We start from the raw sequence: 24,665 nt of genomic DNA, 5'->3' as shown, positions 1-24,665 counted from the left end.
CCTTTCTGCATCAATTTATGGTGGAAATGTCATTATTTATGTAAAGGAAAACACAATATTCAGGCACCAGATGATCAAAATATAATGTAATATAATGCAATATAAGGCTCTCAGGCATTCTGTACTTTCAAATAGGTATTCTCCTTGAGCAGTCAACATACTATCAGCTATTTCGCTAGCAAAAACGAAAGCTAACTTATTTGCGAAACAGCGCCCCCGCCACCACGTCGGCGCAATGCCGCAATTGCAGTTAGAAATGACAGAAATCCACCGTAGAAAATACGACCGTCAGAGTTTTGTTGGGAGCTGGAGGCGGCAAGAAATATGACGGAGGCGGCCGCCTCATAATTCTCTATGCAGGAAAAACCCTGCTTGACACAGATCATGAACAAATTATTTCGTTTTCTCCTGCAGCTGGGCATCTACATTCTCTAATCCCCCATTGTTTCAATTCATCTGGTGCCTACTTGCGGACAGACTCACTGCGGGACACACCTCCTCCGCGATCACATTCATACTTTTATTGACAAAGTTCTTTGCCTTTAACAATAATAATCACTTGTGCACTGTTGGTTAAAAACCCTGCATTCTGAATCAACTTTTCTCTTTACCAACCGTTTGGCCATTTTTAATCTCTCTGAATTTTCGTTCTAGCTCGCGTGCACCTGCTATAGATCCGCATTCTGTGGGCGGGTGAAACTAACTAATAATATTATTAATGAAAATAGTTTATAACTGAGGGAAATTTTAATTTGAAAGCCAACCTTTAATATCAAATACAGATATGATATGATTAAAACATATATTTAAAGTTTAATTTTCAAAATATGTTTCTGGCATTGTTGAGAGTGTGTGGGGGCGACGTTGTTCAAAGGGCCGGTCCAAGTGTGGGGGTGGGCCGTGTTCAGCCCGCGGGCCGTAGTTTGGGGACCCCTGCTGTAACTACTCTTGTAACAACATTTAACAATAACAAGTCGTGTTAGTTCCCCTCAACGTCAGTAAGATTCCACATAAGGGGCTGCAGCAATGATGCCATAAGGGAGAGCATTCACATCCACAGCACTTACAAAATGTCTATCGCAGTTTCAATTAAGTTTGCGAACGTATTGCAAATACTTGATGGAGATCCAAAGCCACTGTATAAACACAACATGGCTTCTTAACAGGCGTCAATGTTGATAAAGAATCATTTAAACATGTAAAATGTCCACTTGTGTACTCTCTGTGTGTTGGTGCTCTGTGGCTGAGGTCTGGACCACAGGAGTGTCAGCTCAGCTCTTCGTAAAGAGACAACACCACAGATCTCACAGCGGTGAGTGGGCTAAACATGAGCGACGGTGACCAGCATGATCAGTAATACATTACCCCTAGGCAGATAAGAGCACTCTGCTGCCAGTTTAAGAAAGCAGAACATCAGTAGAGCCAAGGGATATCTGAAGGGCTTGTGCCAGCCTCCCTGTGCGCTGTGTGGAAGGGGAGGAAAGCGTGTTTTTTTGTGTATGGAGCGTCTGTTTCTTCTCAGCTCCCCCAGAACAGAACAGAGAGCTCTTTATGGCCGTCCATTGGAGGGGGTTGACGGCAGAAAGTTGGCCCACAGACAAGGCTGGTAGTCTGTAGGCGTTTACTGGAAACACAGAAAGGCCTGGGTTGGGTTGGGGGCAGGTTGGCTTCCACACAGAGAGGGTATGAATGAGAGGCTGAGGTGGACCAAGACCCTGCCAAGAACGCAACATCTCAGACCCACCTTTCAGACCCTCCGCCACCATACAGTCCAGCCAGCCTCACTCATCCCCACAGTTAAGTGATTTAAAATCACTACCCAAATCCACACAGTTTAGAGGCAGAAACCAGTATTTCAACATACATACGTAATGTACTCTTGGCATGTATCAACATTTACTATGCTTGAGACACAAAACTATATTTTACTCCCAAGGTCAAATTCTATCTAGCATATGGTACATAAAAATCATTACAACGAATGCAAGGTGACACATTACTGTCTCTGTGAACACACATTTCTTTCCCCTTACAATCTCTTCCGAGCTAAATTAAAGTCAGACCGTTGTGGTCGATTTTTTCACATTGCCTGCAACTCATCAATGTAGCAGACTTCTAGTCTCAGCCCCTCCACCCTCCACCCTCCCCCGAGGACTGCATACTGGTGACTCATTACGCCGGTCATTTCCTTCTGCTTGGAAAGTGAGGGGAGTCTAATGAAGTGTGAGGACGCGGACGGGCCTGCGTTGTTTAACACTGTCTGACATCTGCTCACAGCCCGTGGGCCTCAGCAGCAGCAGACAAGACAGTTGAGGTGTGTGAGAGTGTGTCGGTGTGGAAGGGGAAGGGAAGGGAGCGTAACTACAACACAGAGCCTGCAACTGCAGGCCATGGCCAGGCTTTTATCAACTCAGGCTGGCCGGGTAATTCTCTCATCTACCACTGAGGAGAGAGAGAGAGAGAGAGAGAGGTGACATCCTCCTCCAGGTGTTCTATTGCCACACACTGAGTAGACTACAGGCCAGATTAGACCAATAGAACACAGGAATACAAGAACATATATTATCTCTGTGATTAGAGACCCAACTCCAGATGCTCACTGGTACCCCTTCAAAGAAGCCAGCGGCTATCAGACATCCAGTATTCAGTGTTCTGCCTTCAGGAGGTATCAAGAGTTACAGCGCCCACCTGTCTGTTCCAACAAGGAGGCTGCTGTTACCTGCCAACTGATGACAAATATATGTTCTGATGCGACCTGTGGGCGATTAGTGAACTTCAAACATGGTATCTTGTTATATTAATATGTAAGCCTAAAGGTGGCCAGCCTGACACTGAGTTTGAACACTTGGATGTGCTGTCTCATCACTGAGCTGAATCGCTTACGAGAGACTCCCTGGCTCTGCCCACCCAAACAGCAGGCTTCCTATTTGGCCTGAACCGTAGTCTAACACCTTCGGTCTCAACTTGTTCATTGCCACAGGCATTAATCGGAGGAGGATGAGAAGGGATCATTGTTACATATCGGGCATGAAAAAGAGAACAAAAGCTGTGGAACTGGATGAGGTTTCAGGGACGGACCAGACAGACAGACGCTAACATCCCTCATCTCCCTCGTCTCCCTCGTATAGGCTTAACTTTACCTCTCGAATGTTAATTATGGTCTACACTGTGCTTAGACATGACTGTCGTGTTATTTTACTCACTCACTAACTTATTCATTCTCCACCCTCTCTCTATCTTTCTCTCCCCAGACCTCCAGGACTAACAGGCAGCCCGGTCATATCAGACATTTCCCTGATCCGCCTGTCCCCCCATGCTGCGGTAACAGGGGACTCCCCCTTCAGCCCCCCACACCCCTACGTCAACCCCCACATGGAACACTACCTACGCTCCATGCACAGCAGCCCCACCCTGTCCATGATCTCAGCCGCCAGAGGACTCAGCCCTGCAGAAGGTGAGACACATATACACGCATGCAGACTCGCAGACTCATATACACACACACACACACACACACACACGAATCATGTACATACAGTTCTCCATGTTGAATCACACCCACAGCTGTCAGATAATGTTTATTTATGATCATCTATAATGTTTACTGACATTGTCAATAGAAAGTCCGAAAAAATATTATTAATGAATTTCAGCTCAGATGCCCTTTCACATAATCGATGGGTGTTAGATTTAATATTTAATATAATATATGCTTTCATCCAACATTACATTGCAGTGAATATGCCTTTTTCAGTATATATGGTCCCAGCGGGAATTGAACCCAGAACCTAAGTGTTGTTAGGCAGCACAATGCTCTACCAACTGAGCCACAGAGGACCAGCAATGCAGATGTATAGAATGTAGTCAGGGCAACAAGAAGGAGGTGAGATGAGAAGAGAGGGGTGTGTTTGAGGTAAATAACTTTATGGATCCGGTTGACTATAAACACTGGGGGAGAGTCTGTCTGGCACACATGATCCCACAGAACGTACCTTGGTGCATGTTTACACACTAGATTACCTACCCAACTGTGCTAATTAGTCTAACACCTAATACACTCTGCAGCGTAAAACTTTCTGCTTTCATCCTCTCATGTCAGGGTGTGTGTTAGGGTGTGTGTGTGTGTGTGTGTGTGTGTGTGTGTGTATGTGTGTGTATGTGCGCCTGTGAACGTACACGTAAGTCTGCGAATGAGTGTTTGGGTATCGGAAACCATGGAAATTAACAAAGACAAACAGAGCCAGTGAGCTTGGGCTGTATTGAGTTCATATGATGACAGCCCTGTCCTCACAGCCCTGTTACAGGAGAGAGAGAGGGCTGAGATAAATCACTGAGTACACTCTGTCGGTAGTAATGGCCCTCATGCTTTTAGAAGAAGCAATGCGGAAGAGATCCTGTCACTGATAAAGTGGCAGGCAAGTATGGCATAAAATGGAGGGCATTAACTCCAGCGAAGTTAGTCTGTGTTACCGTGGAGCCTATTGGACCGTAGATAATCCTTGGATAGGATACCTGTAGTGAACTTGTTTTTAATATAGTTTTAGTAAACTATACCGCATTCTAGTGACCCAAACTGCATTCTACACACTTATTTTTAGGTTTGTTGCAGAATCTTTATTTAATTGCAGAAGAAAATTGCATCTTCAAGAAATTGTCCACTTGCTTGGTTGTCAGTGGCGTCTATGTCTGATACAACATAGTGATTGTCTGGCAGTAGAGAGAGCGTTCTTACCAGGCTAGGCCTGTCTGTTAGATTCTCTGGCTGTGGGTGAGCTGGTTTCACTGGGACAGCTACAGGGTTTATCTGCTAGCTACTCTCCGCAACCCTCCCCAGTGTGTCCAGTCTCCACAAAGCTGCTCGCTGAAAGTGGTAATGTGATCTGGCAAGCATGGAGAGACTAAACGAGCTGGCTGAGCTGCCAGGCCAGCACAAACACACGCCTGTTCTCCATTACCACGACCTGGTCTAATTGGTTCTGAAATATCAGGTTTGGTGTAAGCCTTGGTTTTGGCAACAGAGAGGAAGGGGCTCCCACCTTTCTTTAACGGGAGAGACGTTAGCCCCTGACATATCCATAGGCGCAAATGGGGAGCAGGAAGCAGGGGGAGGGATGCAGTCAGGGTTAACCCATAGCAGCTCATGAAGTCAAGAAGGAAAAACAAATCCATCCCTCACTCTTATAGCCCCTGACACTTTTAAATGTGGGTTTACTGGGTGCAGGTGTTAACACGTTCTACATCAATATTACCGTTGTGCTCAAGGGTTCTCCTCCAATATGTATAACTACCCATTTATGGTTGTTGTGTGCGAGTGTGTGTGTGTGTGTGTGTGTGTGTGTGTGTGTGTGTGTGTGTGTGTGTGCGTGCTTGCGTGCACAAAAAAGCAGTCTGTCGCAATTAATTTATGTACGAGACAGGGGAAGCGCAGGAATGTGATATTCACTCCTTCTATTTCTTCTTCCTCTGCTCCCCAGGGTCGTTTACACGCCCGAGCAAAACCTCAAAGACTTCAGCCATCTTTTATCAAAGCCTACTGCCCCCAGGCATCTACAGTAGCATAGATCTTCAAACAGGTGAAGCAATGCATTGATCCCCTCTCTGTCTGTATGTCAACTCTCTCTACTGCAGTGACCCACGAGCACCTAAAGGAGCGTGCCCTCTTCAGCCTCCCCCACCCCCCTCCAGGGGCTAATCCCGCTGAGTACTACCACCTGATGGCCAGCCAGAGGACTCCTTACGGGGACCTGCTCATGCAGACGGGGGCGGCAGCAGCTGCGGCAGCAGCAGCCCATCTACCTGACTACATCAGCCCTGTTGATGGTGAGAGCCCAACCTTGTATCTTACAGTCTCTTCACTGTGATAGCCAGATTTTATTTGATTTTATTTAAGGATCCCCATTAGAAGCACACAGATGTACCTCTAGCCCTCCTGGGGTCCTGAACATACAAAATACAGACATAATAATAATAATAATAATAATAATAATAATAATAATAATAATAATAATAATAATAATAATAATAATAATAATAATAATAATAATAATAACTTTATTTGTATAGCACTTTACATCAAAGTGCTTTACAATAGGTAAGCCACAGTTTAAAACAATTTAAAACAACTATTTCAGACATACAGACATAATAAATGTACAATCGACAAAAGGTAAAAAGACAAAAGACAAAGAGAAACTTTTAATATAATAAAGTATGCTGCTTAACAGCTAGACAAAAGAAAGAGTTAAAACTAGAATATTTAAAATAACAGTCATCAGTCATATTAAAAAAGAACAGCCAGACATACATACAAAAATGGGTCTCTCTGTTATTTGGCAAGGATTTTTTTTTTTTTTGAAAGCTGTCTTATTATTAACCTTAGCTTAATGTCCTTCGGCAGAGAGTTCCAGAGAGCAATTGACCTATATATAATGGTGAGTTTTCAAATATTTGTTCTTGGAGCTGGGAGCATTAAGTGACCAGCCACAGCACCTCTAGTGCTGTATCCATAGTCAGAGGTCATGTGTAACTAATCAGCCAAGCTGGATGGTTTTTTACTGCTGATTATGCTCCGCAGTCTGTATATGCATGTCGACAGTTAGAGAGTAGATAACACGTCACATTGAAGTTGCTTTAATAAAGGGTTCTCGTCATCTGCGTACTAACTTCTACTACACCTTTTATGAAGGTACACTTCACACAGTGTTACCGATATCCATATGTAACACTGCAACAGTAAGAGCCCGCAACCTTATTACCCTTTGTGCTTAGCTACAGGTATGTTTCTGTTATCCTTTTATACATGTCCCTCTCTTTTGTGTGGAAGACTTCCCCACTTCAAAGGGAGAGGAGCTTTTTTGCACTTATAAAAACCATGACTCATAGCAGGGGGGCGTATGTATAAACACTAAAAGCCCTCAGGCTTCGGACTCGTAAAAATTATGTTCCCCCAATGCAGGCCTCTCATTCACATGATTCAGGTGTGCGACACTGTTATGAGTAACATCCTACACATCCACAGTAACCTTAAAAGGGCAGCCATGTCTGTCTAGGGGAGAGAGAAAGAGGGAAAGAGAGAGAGGGGGGGAGAGAGACAGAGGGGGAGAGAGATTTGGCAGTGGAGGTACAGTGTACAGTAGCAGCAGATGCCAGGTCTTCTTCCATCTCTGTTTTCTGTCTGTTTCTTTGTCAGTGTTTTGGCAGGTAGGAACCTGTGTTGCCTTCTCTCTCAATCAAATAGCACATATAAAGACCGGGATCATTGAATGACAGTTTGACAGACAGAGGCTGACAGAGACATCATTTTTGACCAAACTGATGGTAAGGCCTTACATGGCTGATATAGGACCAGGACCAAGCTTTTGATTTAAAATCCAGGAATCCGTCAGCTAGATGTATGAAATGGTAATACAGTGCAATGAGTGGAAAACGGTCCATGAAAGAAAACCTTTCGTAACCGATAATAAAACACATTTGTTGGCAGCTACTCCTGGTACAGTATCCATATCACTTTCATCCTGTCCAACCACCCAAGGAATGAGTGAATCTAACAGTTTGCATTTCCTCTCTCCAAACCCCTGCGTGACGCCAACACAGGAACCCTCACGCTTACATTGGAAAACGGCATAACGACCCAACGGCGGGTCCCACTCCAATTAACCGTTTAAAATTACCCCCAATCACTTAATCAAACACGGAGAGTTACGCTAGGGCATGGAGGTTGTTGCCCCCTCTCACCCCCCCCCCCCCCCCACCCCCCCCACCCCTCTTCCCTCTCTCCACCAGTGACCGCCACTGCGCTGCCTGCCCACACTTGTTTGGGGAGGCTGTTTGTTCAAACACCCACCGCCACCGACACACACAGCACACAGCCTGCTTCCCTGCTCCCTCTCTGTGGCAGGCTTATTTGGTGTTCTCTCCTGTCTGGACTGATGTGGTCGCACTCTCGGCACTCTCAGGCTCGGGGCTCTCCAGGGCAGCCCACAGACACAGGGCTTGTATTGACCCAGCCTGCCAGCTATTGGTCCAGCAGACGGCCTGGTGAATAAAGAGCCTCATTTACTGCAGAGAGGGCGATAAATATGCATCGAGACCCTGCCGTTTGTTTTGGAAGGCAGCGCTGATAAAATTCATATGCATATTTAAAAATCAATTTATGCTCTAATAAATTCACTGGACCTACCACAAGAGCGAGTCCTCAGTGAACCCAGGGTAGGGCTCCTTCTCTTCCCCAGCGATTCCCACCCGCCCATTACCAGATATGAGAGAGCAGGGTTTTAAGGTTTTGACTGTAAAATAGTGAACGTTGTTGTAAAAGTGAGAAATATGTGCACGGAAAGTTCTGGAGACTCACGTCAGCGCCAGTGAGTGCTGTAAAGTCTTAAAAGAGTTGGCTGTTCTTATAGCTCCAGAGAGCAAAATGTATGGTTTTCACTTGTACAGTAATTAGCCATTCAGCATATTATAACCTGGTCCTAGCCACCTTACTGCAGGAATGTTATTCTATCGCACTACAAATGTCATAATGACGTTGTCCAGTCTGCCGGAGCTAACAACTTGCATGGTTGTCCCATTGCGTGGTAGCCTACTGTACTCTTTCCCCATCAGAAAAACACAATTGATATGAACAAGCCAATGAGATCATACAGGATGACCTGACATCTTGGGCAATCCGATAATACTGTCTGCGAATACTGTAACTCTGTGCTCTGCTCTTCCACCCACACTGTGTCATCATGGGTCCCATGTACAGACAGCAGTATGCCCCGACAGGCCTGCTAAACAAACACTAAGGTGTCCTGCCTTTGGTTGCGTGGGCCATGGCGAAACGCTCCGCCGCCATGCCAATTGCATGTCGGTGCCAATGGCGTGCTCTTACGCGTTAATCACTGCCTGCGTGTGACGGACCGGCACGCAGACTGAAAGAACAGTCTCTGCTAAAACAACAAAGACCAATTTCCCCTAGACACAAGGATTTCCACCAGACCGGGAGGGACACGTTTCTGAGCCCTTTGTGTACCTAAAGTAAATCTATTGCGCGTGCGATGTTATGAGTGGTCTCACTCAGTGACGTCCAATAGAGGGGAGATGGGAAATGCCGGCCCCATGGTGGATGAAGATGTAAATAAATAAATCTGTCAGCATAACCACAGGCCCAGGCCTGGCTCACCACCAGAGAGACACTCGGCCAAAACACAGGGACCACGATTATTATAATGGGTTGTCCAGGACAGGAGCTTTTGGATTAGCATTTATACCCATGTCCATGTAAACGTAAAGAAGGCTACGTTTTGTCTTATTGGTAAACTCTCACTGGACCGTGCCAAAACAAGCGTAGGAGGGGGAGGGAGGGCCATAGAGAGAAATAGCAGAGGAGCTGGCTGGAAAACCTTGAAGGTCCCATGACAATAGCTGCTGCCAAAGTAAATGTCTGCCATCCAGAGGAAAAAGAGATCCTAGTGTTGGGGGAGGCAGGGACTGAGAGGGGGAGGGACTGAGGGCGGGGGGGGGAGGCTATCGTCCATCCCCCTGACTACATACACAAACACTTACTGTACGAGTACACATGAACACACGCAGAAGTATGTGCTCACACACACCAACACAAAGCTGGCTTTAGCAGGACACTGGGGGCTCATAGAGTATCCGGCGCGAGCCCCCTCTAATAAAAATTTGCAGTGATGGTATTAGTGAGATTTACCAGGAAAAATAAACATTCCCCTACTCCAGCCGGGGGTGGCTGTGCTGGGGCTGGGCCCCAAGCTGGCAGATGCCCAGGCTGCGGTGCAGGGGAAACGGGCCTCACGCTGGGCTGCTCCACTCGCCTCCTAATCGAGGACCAGAGCCTGGGCCTGCTTCACCTCAGCCTGGGGTCACTAGAGAGAGAGAGAGAGAGAGAGAGAGAGCGCACGAGAGAGAGAGAGAGAGAGAGAGAGAGAGAGAGAGAGAGAGAGAGAGAGAGAGAGAGAGAGAGAGAGAGAGAGAGAGAGAGAGAGCGCACGAGAGAGAGAGAGAGAGAGCGAGAGAGAGAGAGACAGAGAGAAGGGTGGAAAGGGCCAGAGCAGTGTGGAGGCCTCTGTACATAAACTCCTAAATTACCCCACCAAACACAGCCCCTCCACAGGCCTTCACTGCTGGCTCTCCTGGTGAGAACACAGAGAAGGGATAACGAAAGCCCACTGGCTATAGAAACGGCATTCTCTCAGACTAAATACACGACTCCAAAGCCTGTTACAGTGAACAAAGGCAGCATACCTTTGTGTGCTGCTGTGTACTCCTGTGCCAACTCTCATTCAGGGGGCTTTACGGCTGCACTACAGGGGTGGGGGGTACAGGATTAGTACCCTCCAATTACAGTATTCTGATTTTCCACAAAGCTATTTCAATTAAAACAGCAAGGCAGATGCTTAAAATAATCGCTCCCACCCCTTTTTTTTTGTGAATGTGCACTCAAGTGCCTGTAATTATAAGCCCATATATCAGGCCAGATCCCCCAATTACAGCCAGCACTCCCTGTGCTTCTACAGCGCCCCAGAGAACAGTACAAGTCTCTGAGCCAGCCAGCACCGTCCCCACCACCGCCACTGCCGCCACCACCGTGCCCCACAAAACATCTGGTTTCTCACTCCCGCCGGAACCTGCGCACCCCTAAATTAGAGCCGCCACCCATAAAACAACCCATTGCCAAGTGTGTGCTTGAGTGACCTCGGGCGGCGCAGACGAGAACGCGACGATGACCTCCGGCACTGCTCTAGCCTATCACAGAGGCCAGTGGCAGACAGGCAGCGCCTTGGTGTGCCAGGCTTCAAGAAATGCTGCTCTCTCTCCTGTTGAATGAAGCTTTAACTACTCTACTGGGGGTGGGGGTTGGAGATAGGACGGATGAGGAGGTCTTTTAGGAAGGGTATCCTGGGGTTGAATCCATGTCTGGGGGGTAGGGGGGGTGGGGTGGTAGGAGGTTGGTTGGAGGTATGAGGCAGTCTTTTGGGGAAGGGCCCAGGGGGTGAGGCAGGTGCCAGACTTGGAGCCCTGTTTCCTCATTTATAAAGTGGTACGTTAATAAGCACATCTCCCCTGAGGTCTGTGGGTAGCATAGATGAATAGGTCCGACCGCGGCTCCACAGTGGCCCCGGCCCAGTCAGAGAGAAGGAGCCATTAGAGCCATGCAAAACTGAATACACCCCCTCACTTCTAAAAAGAACTATAAACCCGTATCTGCTGGGTAGCAACCCCCACCCCACCCCCCATCTTTCCTGCTCCTACTCCCCCCTCCCCCCCTCTTTTTTCCCACAAGCCTCTTCTTTCTCAATGTGCCTAATGACACATGACACATTTATTTATTAGCCTCATAGAGGAACATTCCTAGGGACCGTTTGTTGTTTTTGCCAACTCTTTCATAAATATCTCACATCTCTGCTAGTTTTCATAGCAGTAACAGCCGTCTGAGGTCCTGGAGCTTTAACTAAGCACATATGCCTTTGTTTTACAACTCAGCACCTCTAAATGTAATCATTTTAAGCAAGACCACAGTTTATGGCAGTTGTAGGCTTGAAAAAGTGGGTCTCTGGATCCATATGGTTGGAAGGATTATTAATTTACCAATAAAAGGTCAGGGTTGACTGCAGGTTGATGGTGGTGTAGTTGACATGCAGGCGATGTGCATGTGTTGTGGTGAGGTGTGATGGGGCTATTATGTGCTTCCTGTTGCCCGCGCCTCTGATGATGCCCCCTGCAAGCCCTAATTACCCCCCCCAGCCCAGTCCTGTGCTGTGTCCTCTCACACCAGGCATAATGCTCAGCACCTGTTGGCCCAGAGCAGCAGGCCAATGCTGGCCCTACTCACCCCCCTCCTACCTCCCTCTGTCCCTGCCGCCTAACACCAGGGGAACACACTCACTATCAATACCACCAAAGAAAATACTACTTTTTGAACATCCTGAAAGGGATTGATATTTCTTTACCCTTTCAAGTGTCTTTGACCACCTGGAACTGCCAGTAAATGACTTAAACGAAAGATTTGTTGTGGCAATGGAAGCTTAGTACATGCACTCTTACGGACCGAAATGTATTCAAATGATGAAAAACTATCTGAAGAAATGAATGCCAAGAATAAAGGTTAACACACAATACCCCAAAAAGTTCATGGGAAAAGAGTTTCCCCCGTAATTTTCCTGTATTTCTGTTTTGCTCCACAACATCCAAAAACCCACTAAGAGTTCCTTGACCTCTACCTTTTGTATGCCTTGTTATTTTAATGTTATTCAGAAATCAATTTGTTTAAATTGCCTCCATTTAACTTGCTGAAATACAACTGCCCAAGTAAGATTCTTATCGTGGTAATTACTGTAAATGATTGGGAGTGATTAATTCTGCATAAGAGGATGTGAATCTTAAGTAGACGCCTGTATGTGAGAGATGCTGGAGATAGACTGTAGTCTAGCACCACATTGACCTCCACTAGAATGTGCCTCTGGTGAAACAGAGAACGTTCCTGCTTTCATCTGGAGTAACCCCATGGGTTTGTAACTGACCACTGTTTCTGGCAGTACACTGATTAGACTGAAGTCTAATGTTTCTTTGTAATGTTTGTTTTTTCTCTCACAGCTATAATGCACTATACTGTATATTCATGATAGAGAGAGAGTGCCACTAAAGGGGTTGTTGGTGTGGTGTTTTCTCTCTACAGTGTCTCGGTTCTCGAGCCCCAGACTAACTCCCAGGCTGAATCGAAAGCGAGCCCTCTCCATCTCGCCTCTGTCGGACGCCAGCATTGACCTGCAGACCATGATACGCACGTCTCCCAACTCCCTGGTGGCCTACATCAACAACTCCCGCTCCAGTTCTGCAGCCAGCAGCTCCTACGGTCATCTCTCTGTCGGAGGCCTCAGGTACACACCCTCACTTATAGCTATACTTATAGAACGCTATACTTACAGACCGACAAAGACAGACTTTCTTATACTGCACATGCACCTTTAATAGAGCCTCTTATCTATAAAGCTAAGCTATTACTTTCATTTGCGTTTGGCTGTATGGATGAGTGCCATGTCTTTTTTCTCTCCCTCAGTCCCTCGTTCACCTTCCCCCACCCCATCAACCCCATGGCCTATCAACAGCTGCTCAATCAACAGAGAGGTCTGAGTGCGTTCGGACACACTCCGCCCCTCATCCAGCACTCGCCCTCCTTCGCCGCACGCCAGCACGCAGCAATGGCAGCCTCCGCCCTCGCCACCACCCACAACAGCAGCAGCCAAGAGTCAAACCAGGTGAGCCCAGCAGCTTTATCTCCCCCCCCCCCCCCCACACACACACACGAAGAGAATAGGAATCAGTTACCCCGTATAAACCAATCTATGACGGGCTAACTTCTAAAAAAACGCTAAATCTTGCATGCCTTAAGTGCTTTTTGTAATCATTAGTTTGCAAGTAATTGTCATCGGCCTCAGGTCCTACACTTTTCTCTCCTTTATCAACTTATTGTATACATTATGGCTTCTCTGAATGTAAACTTCCCCCTCATCAACCCACTCTCCTACAGACACAGACACCCATCCATTCCACCATCATCTCTACTTTAGTACTCCAGTACACACACACACACACACACACACTGAGCTGTATCTACCCCTCGACAGTGATCAGAAACACATCTCCGCCTGGTTTTGAGCTAATGAAGTCAGTGTTAGTGAAACTATGGGACCCCCCCCTGAGCCGCGGTACTGCACTGTAGTATTTGGGTGGGATTTAAAGACTCCCCCCTCCCTTCATATCCTTTCTTTTCTGAGTGTCTCCACAGAGACTCTCAGGCTTAAAAAGGCCCTGTCTGTCTGTTGTGTTAAGAATTCATCTGAGGATCAAAGCCCTGAGTCGTGCTCTGTGGGTAATAATTTCTCCCTTTTCATATTTCGTCCTGGCTGGCGCTCATAAAGCAGTCTAAACTGTTTAGTCTCTGTTGCGGGTCGCACTCTGAATTATTGGCCCCGGTGCTTGGCGCTCGGTGGAACCCTCACATCACCATGGAGCAGCGCTGAGCCAAGAACAACAATGCTGTGGTATCTCTCTGACTCTTCTCCTGCACCTCTCTCTCTCTCTCTCTCTCTCTCTCTCTCTCTCTCTCTCTCTCTCTCTCTCTCTCTCTCTCTCTCTCTCTCTCTCTCTCTCTCTCTCTCTCTCTCTCTCTCTCTCTCTCTCTCTCTCTCTCTCTCTCTCTCTCTCTCTCTCTCTCTCTCTCTCTCTCTCTCTCTCTCTCTCTCTCTCTCTCTCTCTCTCTCTCTCTCTCTCTCTCTCTCTCTCTCTCTCTCTCTCTCTCTCTCTCTAGAACGCTGGTGGAGACTCAGCCGTCAGCAGCACAGTCAACCCCATGATCACCAAGAGGTCAAAGGTGAAGACGGAGGTGGAGGGACCACGGCCCATCTCGCCGTGTTCACAGGTAAACATTTGTTTTGCTTATTAGGATCCCCATTAGATGTTGCTAATGGTGCAGCTACTCTTCCTGGGGTTCACACATAAGAAGGATTCAAAGAGAGGGGATTGTTACTGCATGCCGATTTAATTTCAAGATCATGAGACTAGGGTTGGGCGGTTATACGGTTATACTGTAAATTCATAATTTGAAATTAGCATTTTGTATAGAAGCCTGCCACAGTGCATCATGAACAATAAAAGTTGTGTACATGTATCTGTTTTAAGGATTCAGTTAAGTACCCAAAATAATACAGCATGTTCTGTTTTACTGCAGTTCTACTGCGACTAATTGCTGTTCATGTTCCCCTTAATTGATTATAAATAATGCACAAATACAGCATTTTTACTCTTGATCAATACGATGAATTGTGTTTTTATCTTATCAGCCACTTGCACAAAATCAATGTCAGATCATTAGGACGCAGATAAGATAAGCAAATGCAAAATAGTTTAGTAAAGTAAAAACCCTTACTAATGACACCCCCACTATCCATCCATCTCAGCTCCCTTTGCTGCTGCACAGTAAACTGTGCCAGAGATACGCCTCAGTGGAGAATTGGCTGGACTTTTAGCATTAGCAGAACTTTTCTTTATACATCACTTTCCTACCCCCTTCTTTATACATCACTTTCTATGTCTTTCTTCTTGCCTTTCTCTCTCCTCTTGCTATGGTGATGTGGTTGTGGCCGCTTCCTGATGCAGTGACAGGATTGGGGGATGATACATGGGGAGCTGTGGACGGCCTGGTCGTCTGGGGGCATGCCTCGATTGATGAGGATATTGTTGTTTTGTGTGTGTGTGTGTGTGTGTGTGTGTGTGTGTGTGTGTGTGTGTGTGTGTGTAACAGACTTGTGAACTCCCTCTGACTGAGTGCTCTCCTCCACAGGATCATGGAGGAGGGGTCCTGGACCAGAGCGAGGAGCTGGACAAAGACGAGTGTAAACAGGAGCCGGAGGCCGTGTACGAGACCAACTGTCACTGGGAGGGCTGTGCCAAGGAGTACGACACCCAGGATCAGCTTGTCCATGTGAGTGAAGATCCACTGTTCCCACTGCACTGCACTGAGACTTTAGAGAGAGAAAGTCTGAAAGCAAAGACAACAAAGAAACTACAAAGTAAAGAAACCACAATCAGGCATTACAACAACATGGGACGCCAAAACAGAAAACACACTTTCTGCTGAGCATACGCTGTATTTCATTGCTTCCTGTAGAGGTGTAAGTTGCCTTCACCCTATCCTAGTATCTTTTTTTAAAGTTGAAGTTCAAATCTCCTCTGCTCCTCATTAAAACCTCAGTGTGTTTTAGGCGAGGCAGTAACTGATCCTTTCCTGTGGCGGACACGCGCAGGGTTAATGAGCCTGTAGCTTCTCACTGAGGTACAGAGAGCCGCTGCAGCTGTGCCCCCCCCAACCCCTGGCTCTCAACGACCTCTGACCTTTGAACCCCAGAGGGGCGGCCGTAAATCCGTCATCATGCCAGGAGCTCTGGAACCCTGCTCCCTTCTCTTCCCTAGTCATCCAGCCACTCTGCTTTACTCCCATAGCCTGTGATTAACACTGGGGTCTCCCCACCCTGACAGGCAGGGGGCATGTGTCAGCTTGGTGCCCAGACTGAGAGGCTCTGAGCTGGGTCCCAGCAGACCTGGAGCAGGGGGGAGCAGTATGGGGTGTCACGGGTCAGAGGTAGAGCCACCTCTGAGGCCCTCTCACACACCCCCCCCCCACCCACCCTCCCCCTCTCTCAGCACTCCACAATCCTGCCTCCACACAGGCCCCCGGCCCCTGACTAAGGGGCAAGCCCAGACCAGTCCCAACCCCAGTCCCAGTCCCCAGCCCCATTCCCAGTCCCAGTCCCAGCCCCAAGCTCAGCATCCATTCTCCTCCTCTAACCAAGCCTGACAGGATTAGAGCATAGTTCTGGGGCCTGGTCTGATCTGGGGTGTGGATGGACATGGTGAGACAAACACATACCACAACCCTCTCTGGGAAAAGGGGAATGGAAACCTGGAAAGTTTCGCGATAAAACATGTCAATTGATAAATACAGTTTAGTACATCAATGAATGTATGCATTTAAAAAGAGGATGTCATAATGTAATGAATAATGTTATTGTGCATTTGCCTCTACGTGTTGATGTACCGTGGCTGTACTGTAGACATCTGCGGAGGTAATAACTGGAAGTTGGTGCCAAGATCTTGACAGTGTTCATCCCCTTCTGCACACTCCGCTCGTCGTTCCAAGGTTTCACACAGTGTTCTCACCATGCAAGTGAAATCACACACCTTGAGAAAAAAAACTAAATTATGGCATAGTGCTAGCTTCTATTTACCCAGAGTAATCCTTCCCAATAGCCCTAAATTATGGTTGGAGTTAGGTATGGAGAGTACATGGCTGAAAATGGATGCCGGCTCCAGGCCACACACTTCTATCCACTCCTCCTTTAAAAAAGATCTGGGCAGGATCCTCAACCACCAACCCACCCAGTGGGTGGACATGAAGAGAGGATGGAGTCTTGCACCATTTGCTTTTGCTTGTGACGAAGTGGCCACATAAGTAGAGCATTGTGAGGGTAGATGTCCGTAGGAAATTAAGTGGTTTGTCTGGGTGTGTGAGTATTTGCATGTGGTGGACTGGATGTGTGTGGACTGGAGGAGTTTTAGACACACTCACTTGGGCTCTGTATGTGGTGTGTGTTTGTGTGTGCGTGTGTGTGTGTGCGTGTGTGTGTGTGTGTAATATGAGATAGTAGCTGGGGGTCTCTTGGCTATGGCTCTTGGGCCCGGGGGAGTGTGGTATAATTAAGGGCTCAGTAGAAACGGAGGGGTCGGCCTGGTAATCCTACTGAGTGGTCTTGCATGCCTCGACAATAAGGCAGGAATAGCAGAATGCAACCCCTTCCTCCTCTGCTGTGTCCTCCTGTGTTACAAATTTAACACAATTCTGAGAGACAAACTCTAAGATACAATAATAATGTTTTTGAAACACAAAATGTATGCCTCCTCTCCTCTCTGGAACCCTTTACAATTTGCATTTGTCCTAACTTTCATCCGTCCAAGTTTGTATAAACAATATCCCAAAACTAAAATCAACCATTAAAGCATGGGCATCTCAGAGCATGGTATTTTACACCCAGTTGATTTTTATTTTATTTTATCAAAGAGTGACATTTGTAAAATCTCAGGTGTGACAGGTTGGTTGTGACTGCAGCTGCTGGTGTTAATTCCTCCTGGGAGCGAAGGAAGTCCACTTTCTCTGATGCTCTGCCTGAGAAAACACCACTGGTCCTGCCTATCACAGCCCTTTGTCTCAACGTGACAAATGGAAAATCACTGTCAGCCATGATTGATGGCACTGTCACTCTTGGTGTGGGGAAGTGGGGAAGAGCATGTCCTCCTTGGTGGGAACAAAGACAGGAGGCCTGCTCTCACAAGCTCTTTGCTGGCTCGTCTAACTCGCACACACACACACACACACACACACACACACACACACACACACACACACACACACACACACATACACACACACAAGTCAGCAGGAAGGAGCTAACCAGCCTAGACTAAGATTTAAACATGGATGGCCAAATCCAGGTTTGGATATCAGGTTGACCTATAAGAGTGTTGGAGCATGACTTGTGGTTCATGACTTTCCCGTAAGGAGGTTCAGATATGGCATCTGAATCTGAATATGGGGAAGTGACTGTGTATTGCATACTGTAGTTATTGTATTGAATCCCTGTTCTCTTTGCAGCATATCAATAACGACCACATCCATGGTGAGAAGAAGGAGTTTGTGTGTCACTGGGACGAGTGCTCGCGAGAACAGAAACCTTTCAAGGCCCAGTACATGCTGGTGGTCCACATGCGCAGACACACAGGGGAGAAGCCACACCAGTGCTCAGTAAGGACGCCATTTTCTGTCATGCACCTTGTGTAAAATACATTTCATTATTAGCTGAAGTTACAGTTCTTGATGCTTTGTCCCCTATACAAACAGTATATTATGTACATACCATTACCTAAAGTGGGACTTTCATTTGAAATCAAAGCCTGTTTCTCTGAAGTGGTTCTCATCCTCATGTAAATGAGTCGTCTGGAGTTCATCTGTTGCATGTATTGCTAGATGATCAAATTCAGTGTCTAGTTTTTCAGCTTCAAAGCTCAAAGCCTACGAGTCCATTAAAAGACAACTTCTGAGAGAAGGCTTCACATATCTGATTGACAGGATGGGGATGTAATTAAACTCTCAAGTGAAGTAGGGGCCATGGGTCCTTATTACTGTATAGCTTGTAAATCCCACATGCATCCCATTCAGACCATCTCCCTCTCTCTCTAGTCGATTCAAGTCTTTTTGAAGGAGGGATTTTTGGCTTTAATAACCACTTTTTTTTAGCTTATCTAATTTGATCTCATTTCACACTCCCTGCCAATTACCCAGGGCAAGGCGGCGTGCTCTGGTAGAATAGCAAATTCTAGCACAAAACAGTAAGACAGCAAAACACAGAAACACACTTTATTTCAATCAAGCCTCACACATAGCTTAAATACTTGTAATAGTGCTTTTCTCAAAGAACAAATACTTATGTGTATAATACCTATTGCTAACGCTCATCCTGTATGTCTCCCTTTCTCCTTATCTCTGTGTCTCTTTAGTTTGAAGGATGTGCAAAGGCCTACTCCCGCCTGGAGAACCTCAAGACCCATCTCCGGTCCCACACTGGGGAGAAGCCTTATGTGTGTGAACATGAAGGCTGCAACAAGGCCTTCTCCAACGCCTCGGACAGGGCCAAGCACCAGAACCGCACACACTCCAATGAGGTAGGACCTTTTACGTGGCCAATCAGCTGGGAGAGACTTTACACACTATATTCACCAATCAATCCTTTAGACCAAAGTGCATTTTGTATTTGTTTTCGAGAGCAGTGCAGTCAATTTCTCAAAAACAGTCACTTCCAATCCAGCACTCAGTTAATGTAATTTTGTATATACTTTGAATGGGGAGACCTGAATACACAGTAGTGCTGAATAGATATGGAATCATTATAATATAGGAGAAAATCCTTAAAAATAAGATTTTATTCTTGTTTTTTTTTTAAACGGTATTTTCAACAACTCTCCACAGAAACCCTACGTGTGTAAGATCCCGGGCTGTACAAAGCGCTACACAGACCCCAGCTCTCTTAGGAAGCATGTGAAGACCGTCCACGGGCCTGAGGCCCACGTCACAAAAAAGCAACGTGGCGACGTACCCCCCAGACCCCAGCCTCCCAAGGGAAATGGAGAGAACGAGGCAAACGCCAAACCGAGCGGTAGAGGTCTGGAGGGCAAGATAGAGGGAATAGAGGACTGCCTGCAGGTCAAGTCTATCAAGACAGAGAACTCTATGGTAAGATTGTGTGAGCCGTTTAATCGATGACACTCTGCCCGCTTTACTTTAACATTGATCTTGACTAACAATTATTAATATTCACACTAATATACAGTTGTTTTTCAAATATCTTGTCAAATATGGACATTTTACCTTCAACCACTTCACATTTCATACCTTACTAACACTAATCTAACTACTCTGGGTCTATCTTCCTCCTAACTCACCTCTCTGGTCTCTGCTTGAATGTGCTTCTCTATCCCATAACACCTTTCCTAATGGACAGGCTTCACTGAGGTGAGCATTGCCACTGTTCTCTTTCTCTCAATGCTTTCTAACTCTGAAGAAAAAGAGCCAAAATGTCTAAATAACACCTTATTATTTATAGAAAATTACATTACAGAAGGCATTCTCAATGAGTCTCTGTTTGAAAATATGTATGTTAGCTACTGTAGATGAAATATACTGTGAACCCCATCCCCTTGCAGACACACACACACACACACAGACACACACACACACACACACACACACACACACACACACATATACGCACACTTGATTCAGTTGTATTCCTCTGTGGCTTAGAGATCTGACAGTAATCTCTTCTGGGCGACGATAAAAGTCGTTATCAAATTAATATTCAAAGACCGGGACTGTTCAGCACATGCTGAACAAATAGTGCCAGAAATCAAGCTGTGATCAAGACTCTTTTAGTTCAGTTTGGGTCAGAATTAATTAGTACTACCGGACTGTGAAGCTCATCGTATACATCCATTATCGACTTGTTTCCTTTGTAAATACATCAAATGAACGTATGATGAAATAGATTATGGAACTTTACATCAGCTATTCAATTTACGGTATTGTTAACTATTACTCAAATCCAAAAAATTCAAGCATTTAAAATACAGTATTAAGTACTGAGCTCATAAGCATATTTTGAAAATAAGCATGTGGTTTTTGCAAACAGCGACAGGCTTGGTGAAGTGTCACTAACTTGCCCCCTGCCCTCTTGCAGACGTATCAGTCCAGCCCTGGCGGTCACTCGTCATGTAGCAGTGAGCCGTCGCCGCTTGGCAGCGCCAACAACAATGACAGTGGAGTAGAGATGGCCATGCATAGCGGGGGCAGCTTCGGGGACCTGAGTGCACTTGACGACCCCCCCCTACTGGACTCCACCGTCTCCCAGGGACACTCAGCGGGAGTGGGGCTCCAGATGAGGAAGAGTGGGGGGGTCACCATCAAGCTGGAGAACATCAAGAAGGAGAGGCTGAAGACTGTGAGGGACTCCTGTCCCTGGGCCAACTCAGCGCCTCAGGTCCGGAACACCAAGCTGCCTCCCATACCTGCTATTGGTAAGTTGGAGTGATGAGAGAAGGAGCTGGATAACACTTTTCACGAAGATGCCCATATACCTGTGTAGTACCACTGTAGTAACAACACTGTATTCATATACCTGTGTAGTACCACTGTAGTAACAACACTGTATTCAGGGCATTAAGGTGTCAGGTGGATGAGAAAATTCACCAGCCACATTTTTCTTTAATAAATATTAAGAATGGGCAGTAGTTACAATTCAATTCAATTCAATTCAATTCAATGATACTTTATTTATCCCCGTGGGGAAATTCATTTTGCCACGCCACTCCACTAAAAACAACACATAACAACACAACATAAAGGACAGACAATAATACTGGGCCAGCCATATATGGTATATAAAAAACAGTGAGATCATGATAAAAAAGTGGATTAAAAAGATGGCTATAGTTATTATATTAAAATACTAAAAAAGTGATGATGATGATTAAAATAAATAATAATAAATACAAATTCAGGAGCCTTGACCCCGACTGCTGCTTTAGTTGCCATTGAACAGTCTTAGTGCATATTTTTTATACAATCAACTGGAGGAGGCAGGAGGAGAGTTGTCACAAATGTTGAATCAACAGCGACCATAATTGAGGATCACACCAGTTTGTTTTTTTAAGTTGGCTTCACACTGAAGATTTACAGATTTACCCATCAATGCCAAAATCTAGCCGGATTTGGCGGTTGGCGGGTGTTTTTTTTTACGTGGATTAAGCAACAGTCCATATTACATTTGTATTATTACACATGTGGAATAAGAAATGTAGAATATTTATAACGTGGTCTTCCTTGTGTTTCAGGTTCCCTTCTGGAGAGTTCGAGTATGACCGGTCCAACAGGCTCCTTCCCTGGTCAGCGGCTTGGTGACCTGTCGTCCTGCGAAGTCACCATGTTGAACCAGCTGAACCAGCTGAACGGGCGCAGGGACAGCAACACCAGCACCACTAGCTCTGCCTACCTGAGCCGCCGGTCCTCTGGCATCTCCCCCTGCTACTCCAGCCGCCGCTCCAGCGAGGCCTCCCAGTTCAGCCACCGCCACAACAACATCAGCTCAGCCGACTCCTACGATCCGATTTCCACCGACCTCTCCCGCCGCTCTAGCGAGGCCAGCCAGTGTGGTGGGGGTGGAGGAGGGGGGCTCCCCAGCCTGCTCAGCCTCACCCCGGCCCAGCATTACCGTCTCAAAGCTAAATACGCAGCGGCCACCGGAGGTGCCCCACCCACACCCCTACCCAACATGGACCGCATGAGCCTCAGGACCCGGATGGCGCTGTATGGGGATTCCCAGGAAAGCAACTCTCACCTTTTCCAGCCCCCTACTGGGGCAGTGCCCAGACGTTGCAGCGACATCAGCTATGGCACCCAAAGTATGATGCCCCACGAGGTACCGGGGACCCTGCCCCGACGAGCCAGCGACCCTGTCCGCCGGCCAACCCTGGACCCACTGTCCCTGCCACGGGTCCAGCGCTACAACAGCATGAACAGTATGAACCCCATGCCTCCACCCGCTGCCATGGACTGCCGAGGCTTGGCCATGCAGGGCTACACACGGTCAGACGGCAGCCTGCACCGCCATCCCTTCGCCCCCAGGCCACCCAGCATCTCAGAGAACGTGGTGATGGAGAACATGGCTGTGGACGGGGTGGAACAGGTCGCTGAAGAGGACATGGTGCTCCCTGATGACGTGATGCAGTACCTCAGGTCACAGAATGGTGGCCCCGCCCAGAACCCAGGGTCAGCTGACTATGGCAACAGCCAGTCCCAAGGCTTCCAGGGTAACATGGCTTCACAGCACCAACACCAACAGCAGCAGTTTTATGGTCAGAGGAGGATGGCCATGGTGGATGCCAACATGTCAACCATGCCCCAGTCAGGACAGCCCATGCCCCCCTGCCAGATGAGCCCGGGGTCCCAACAGTTCCCAGCCTCCCCCAGTATGAACAAGAACAACATGCCTGTGCAGTGGAATGAGGTCAGCTCAGGGACGGTGGATGCAACAGCCAGGCTCACCAAGCAGCAGCTAGTCAGAGGGAACCTGGCTGTGGTCCAGCAGAAACAAAACTTTGGTCCCTTCCAGGGCATGGGTAATAACCAGCAGGTGATGCCAATGAGCCAGAATATGGCACTGCAAGGATACACACAGCGGATGAACACCCAGAGGATGAACTCTCTTCAACTCCAGCGGCAGTTGAACTATAGTGAGCAGATGAGTCCCCAGCAAGGGTACGGCCAAGAGGTGGTCCCCAACACTGCCTCTGGAAACACCGGATTAAGACCCACATACAACAGCATTGCACTGCCTAGTGGCAGAGGGATGCCAACACAAAATCCAGACATGCTGAGCTACAGGTCCAGAACTCAGGTTGAAAGCTACCCTCACATGAATCAGGTTGAGCAGCAGAGTTACGGTATTCCTCCCCAGCAGCAGCAGCAGGCTGTTCATAATGGCAACAGAGCAGTGATGCAGCCTAGGCCTCCTATGGAGCCTAAGTCTTTGAGCAGCAGACACTCAGGGTCCAGTAACATGCAGCAGAGCCGGTTCCCTCAAGCTGACTTCATGCCCAATCACAACACCTCTGAGGCCAGCCCAAAGAGGCCTGGTGGAATAGCAGCAGCAGCACATAATGGAAATGGGGACAACAACTCTGCCATGTTCTACGCTGGGCATGTCCATATGTTTGAGCCCAGCGTCAGCTTTGATGCCCCCATGTCCCCCTGTACGGGCCAGGCCCCGGGCAGCATCACGGCCACCATGGCGTCCCCAGGGGTCAACCAGGTCACCAGCACAGTGGACTCTGGCGTGGAGCATTCTCAGATTGACTTTGACGCCATGTTGGATGACGGGGACCACTCCAGTCTCATGTCAGGCACCCTCAGCCCCGGTCTCCTGACAAACATATCCCAGAATTCATCGCGGCTCACCACACCCCGCAACTCAGTAACCCTGGCCTCGGTGCCAGCAGGGATCGGCAACATGGCCATCGGAGACATGAGTTCCATGCTGACTGCCCTGGCTGAGGAGAGCAAGTTCCTCAACATGATGGCTTAGGGCCTCATGCAAGACAGTCTAACCATTTCTACATCAGGAAAATGTACTGAAAAAAGCACTGATTTACAATACCATGTGGAAGTGGTTATTTCAGGAGAGAGAGCTTCGATCTCCATCAGCCTGTATAGTATCTTTGCTTATCCAGTAATGTTTTGCTCCCAGACATTTTACGTAGTTTTTATGTTGTTAGTATGTGTAGTAAAGGCATAAGGAGCATTTCTATCTGTTTTAAAAAGCCATACTATTATCTACAAATGAGAATAGACCAGGGTATAAAAATGCATTTACAAATGATGGCCATTGCTCAGTATTTGTTACCCTTTAAAAAGCAGTGCACTGAAAGCAGTTCACGAAGTGCCTTGTTGAATAAAACAAGTTTGAACATTTGAACACATTAAACTGATATGTAATGAT

At 47.1% G+C, this 24,665-nt stretch overlaps 1 protein-coding gene across 1 annotated transcript in view; it reads left to right on the top strand.

Annotated features, from left to right (window-relative positions):
- The window catches only part of gli2a (GLI family zinc finger 2a), a gene marked incomplete at both ends in the record, with an annotated part of 52,933 nt that extends 28,682 nt beyond the window's left edge, over positions 1-24,251 (top strand). The window contains 11 exons of the mRNA XM_080536066.1: positions 3,252-3,454; positions 5,629-5,820; positions 12,683-12,884; positions 13,064-13,262; positions 14,315-14,425; positions 15,347-15,487; positions 18,212-18,361; positions 19,114-19,278; positions 19,583-19,846; positions 20,850-21,186; positions 22,003-24,251. Of these exons, the coding sequence (XP_080392192.1) occupies positions 3,252-3,454; positions 5,629-5,820; positions 12,683-12,884; positions 13,064-13,262; positions 14,315-14,425; positions 15,347-15,487; positions 18,212-18,361; positions 19,114-19,278; positions 19,583-19,846; positions 20,850-21,186; positions 22,003-24,251 (4,213 nt within the window). The remainder of the gene's footprint in view (positions 1-3,251; positions 3,455-5,628; positions 5,821-12,682; positions 12,885-13,063; positions 13,263-14,314; positions 14,426-15,346; positions 15,488-18,211; positions 18,362-19,113; positions 19,279-19,582; positions 19,847-20,849; positions 21,187-22,002) is intronic.
- Between the last annotated feature and the right edge of the window lie 414 nt (positions 24,252-24,665).

Source organism: Nansenia antarctica (genome assembly GCF_963989245.1).
Source record: "Nansenia antarctica genome assembly, chromosome: 7".
Taxonomy (NCBI): Eukaryota; Metazoa; Chordata; class Actinopteri; order Argentiniformes; family Microstomatidae; genus Nansenia; species Nansenia antarctica.
This window is presented reverse-complemented; position numbering and strand designations above follow the sequence as displayed.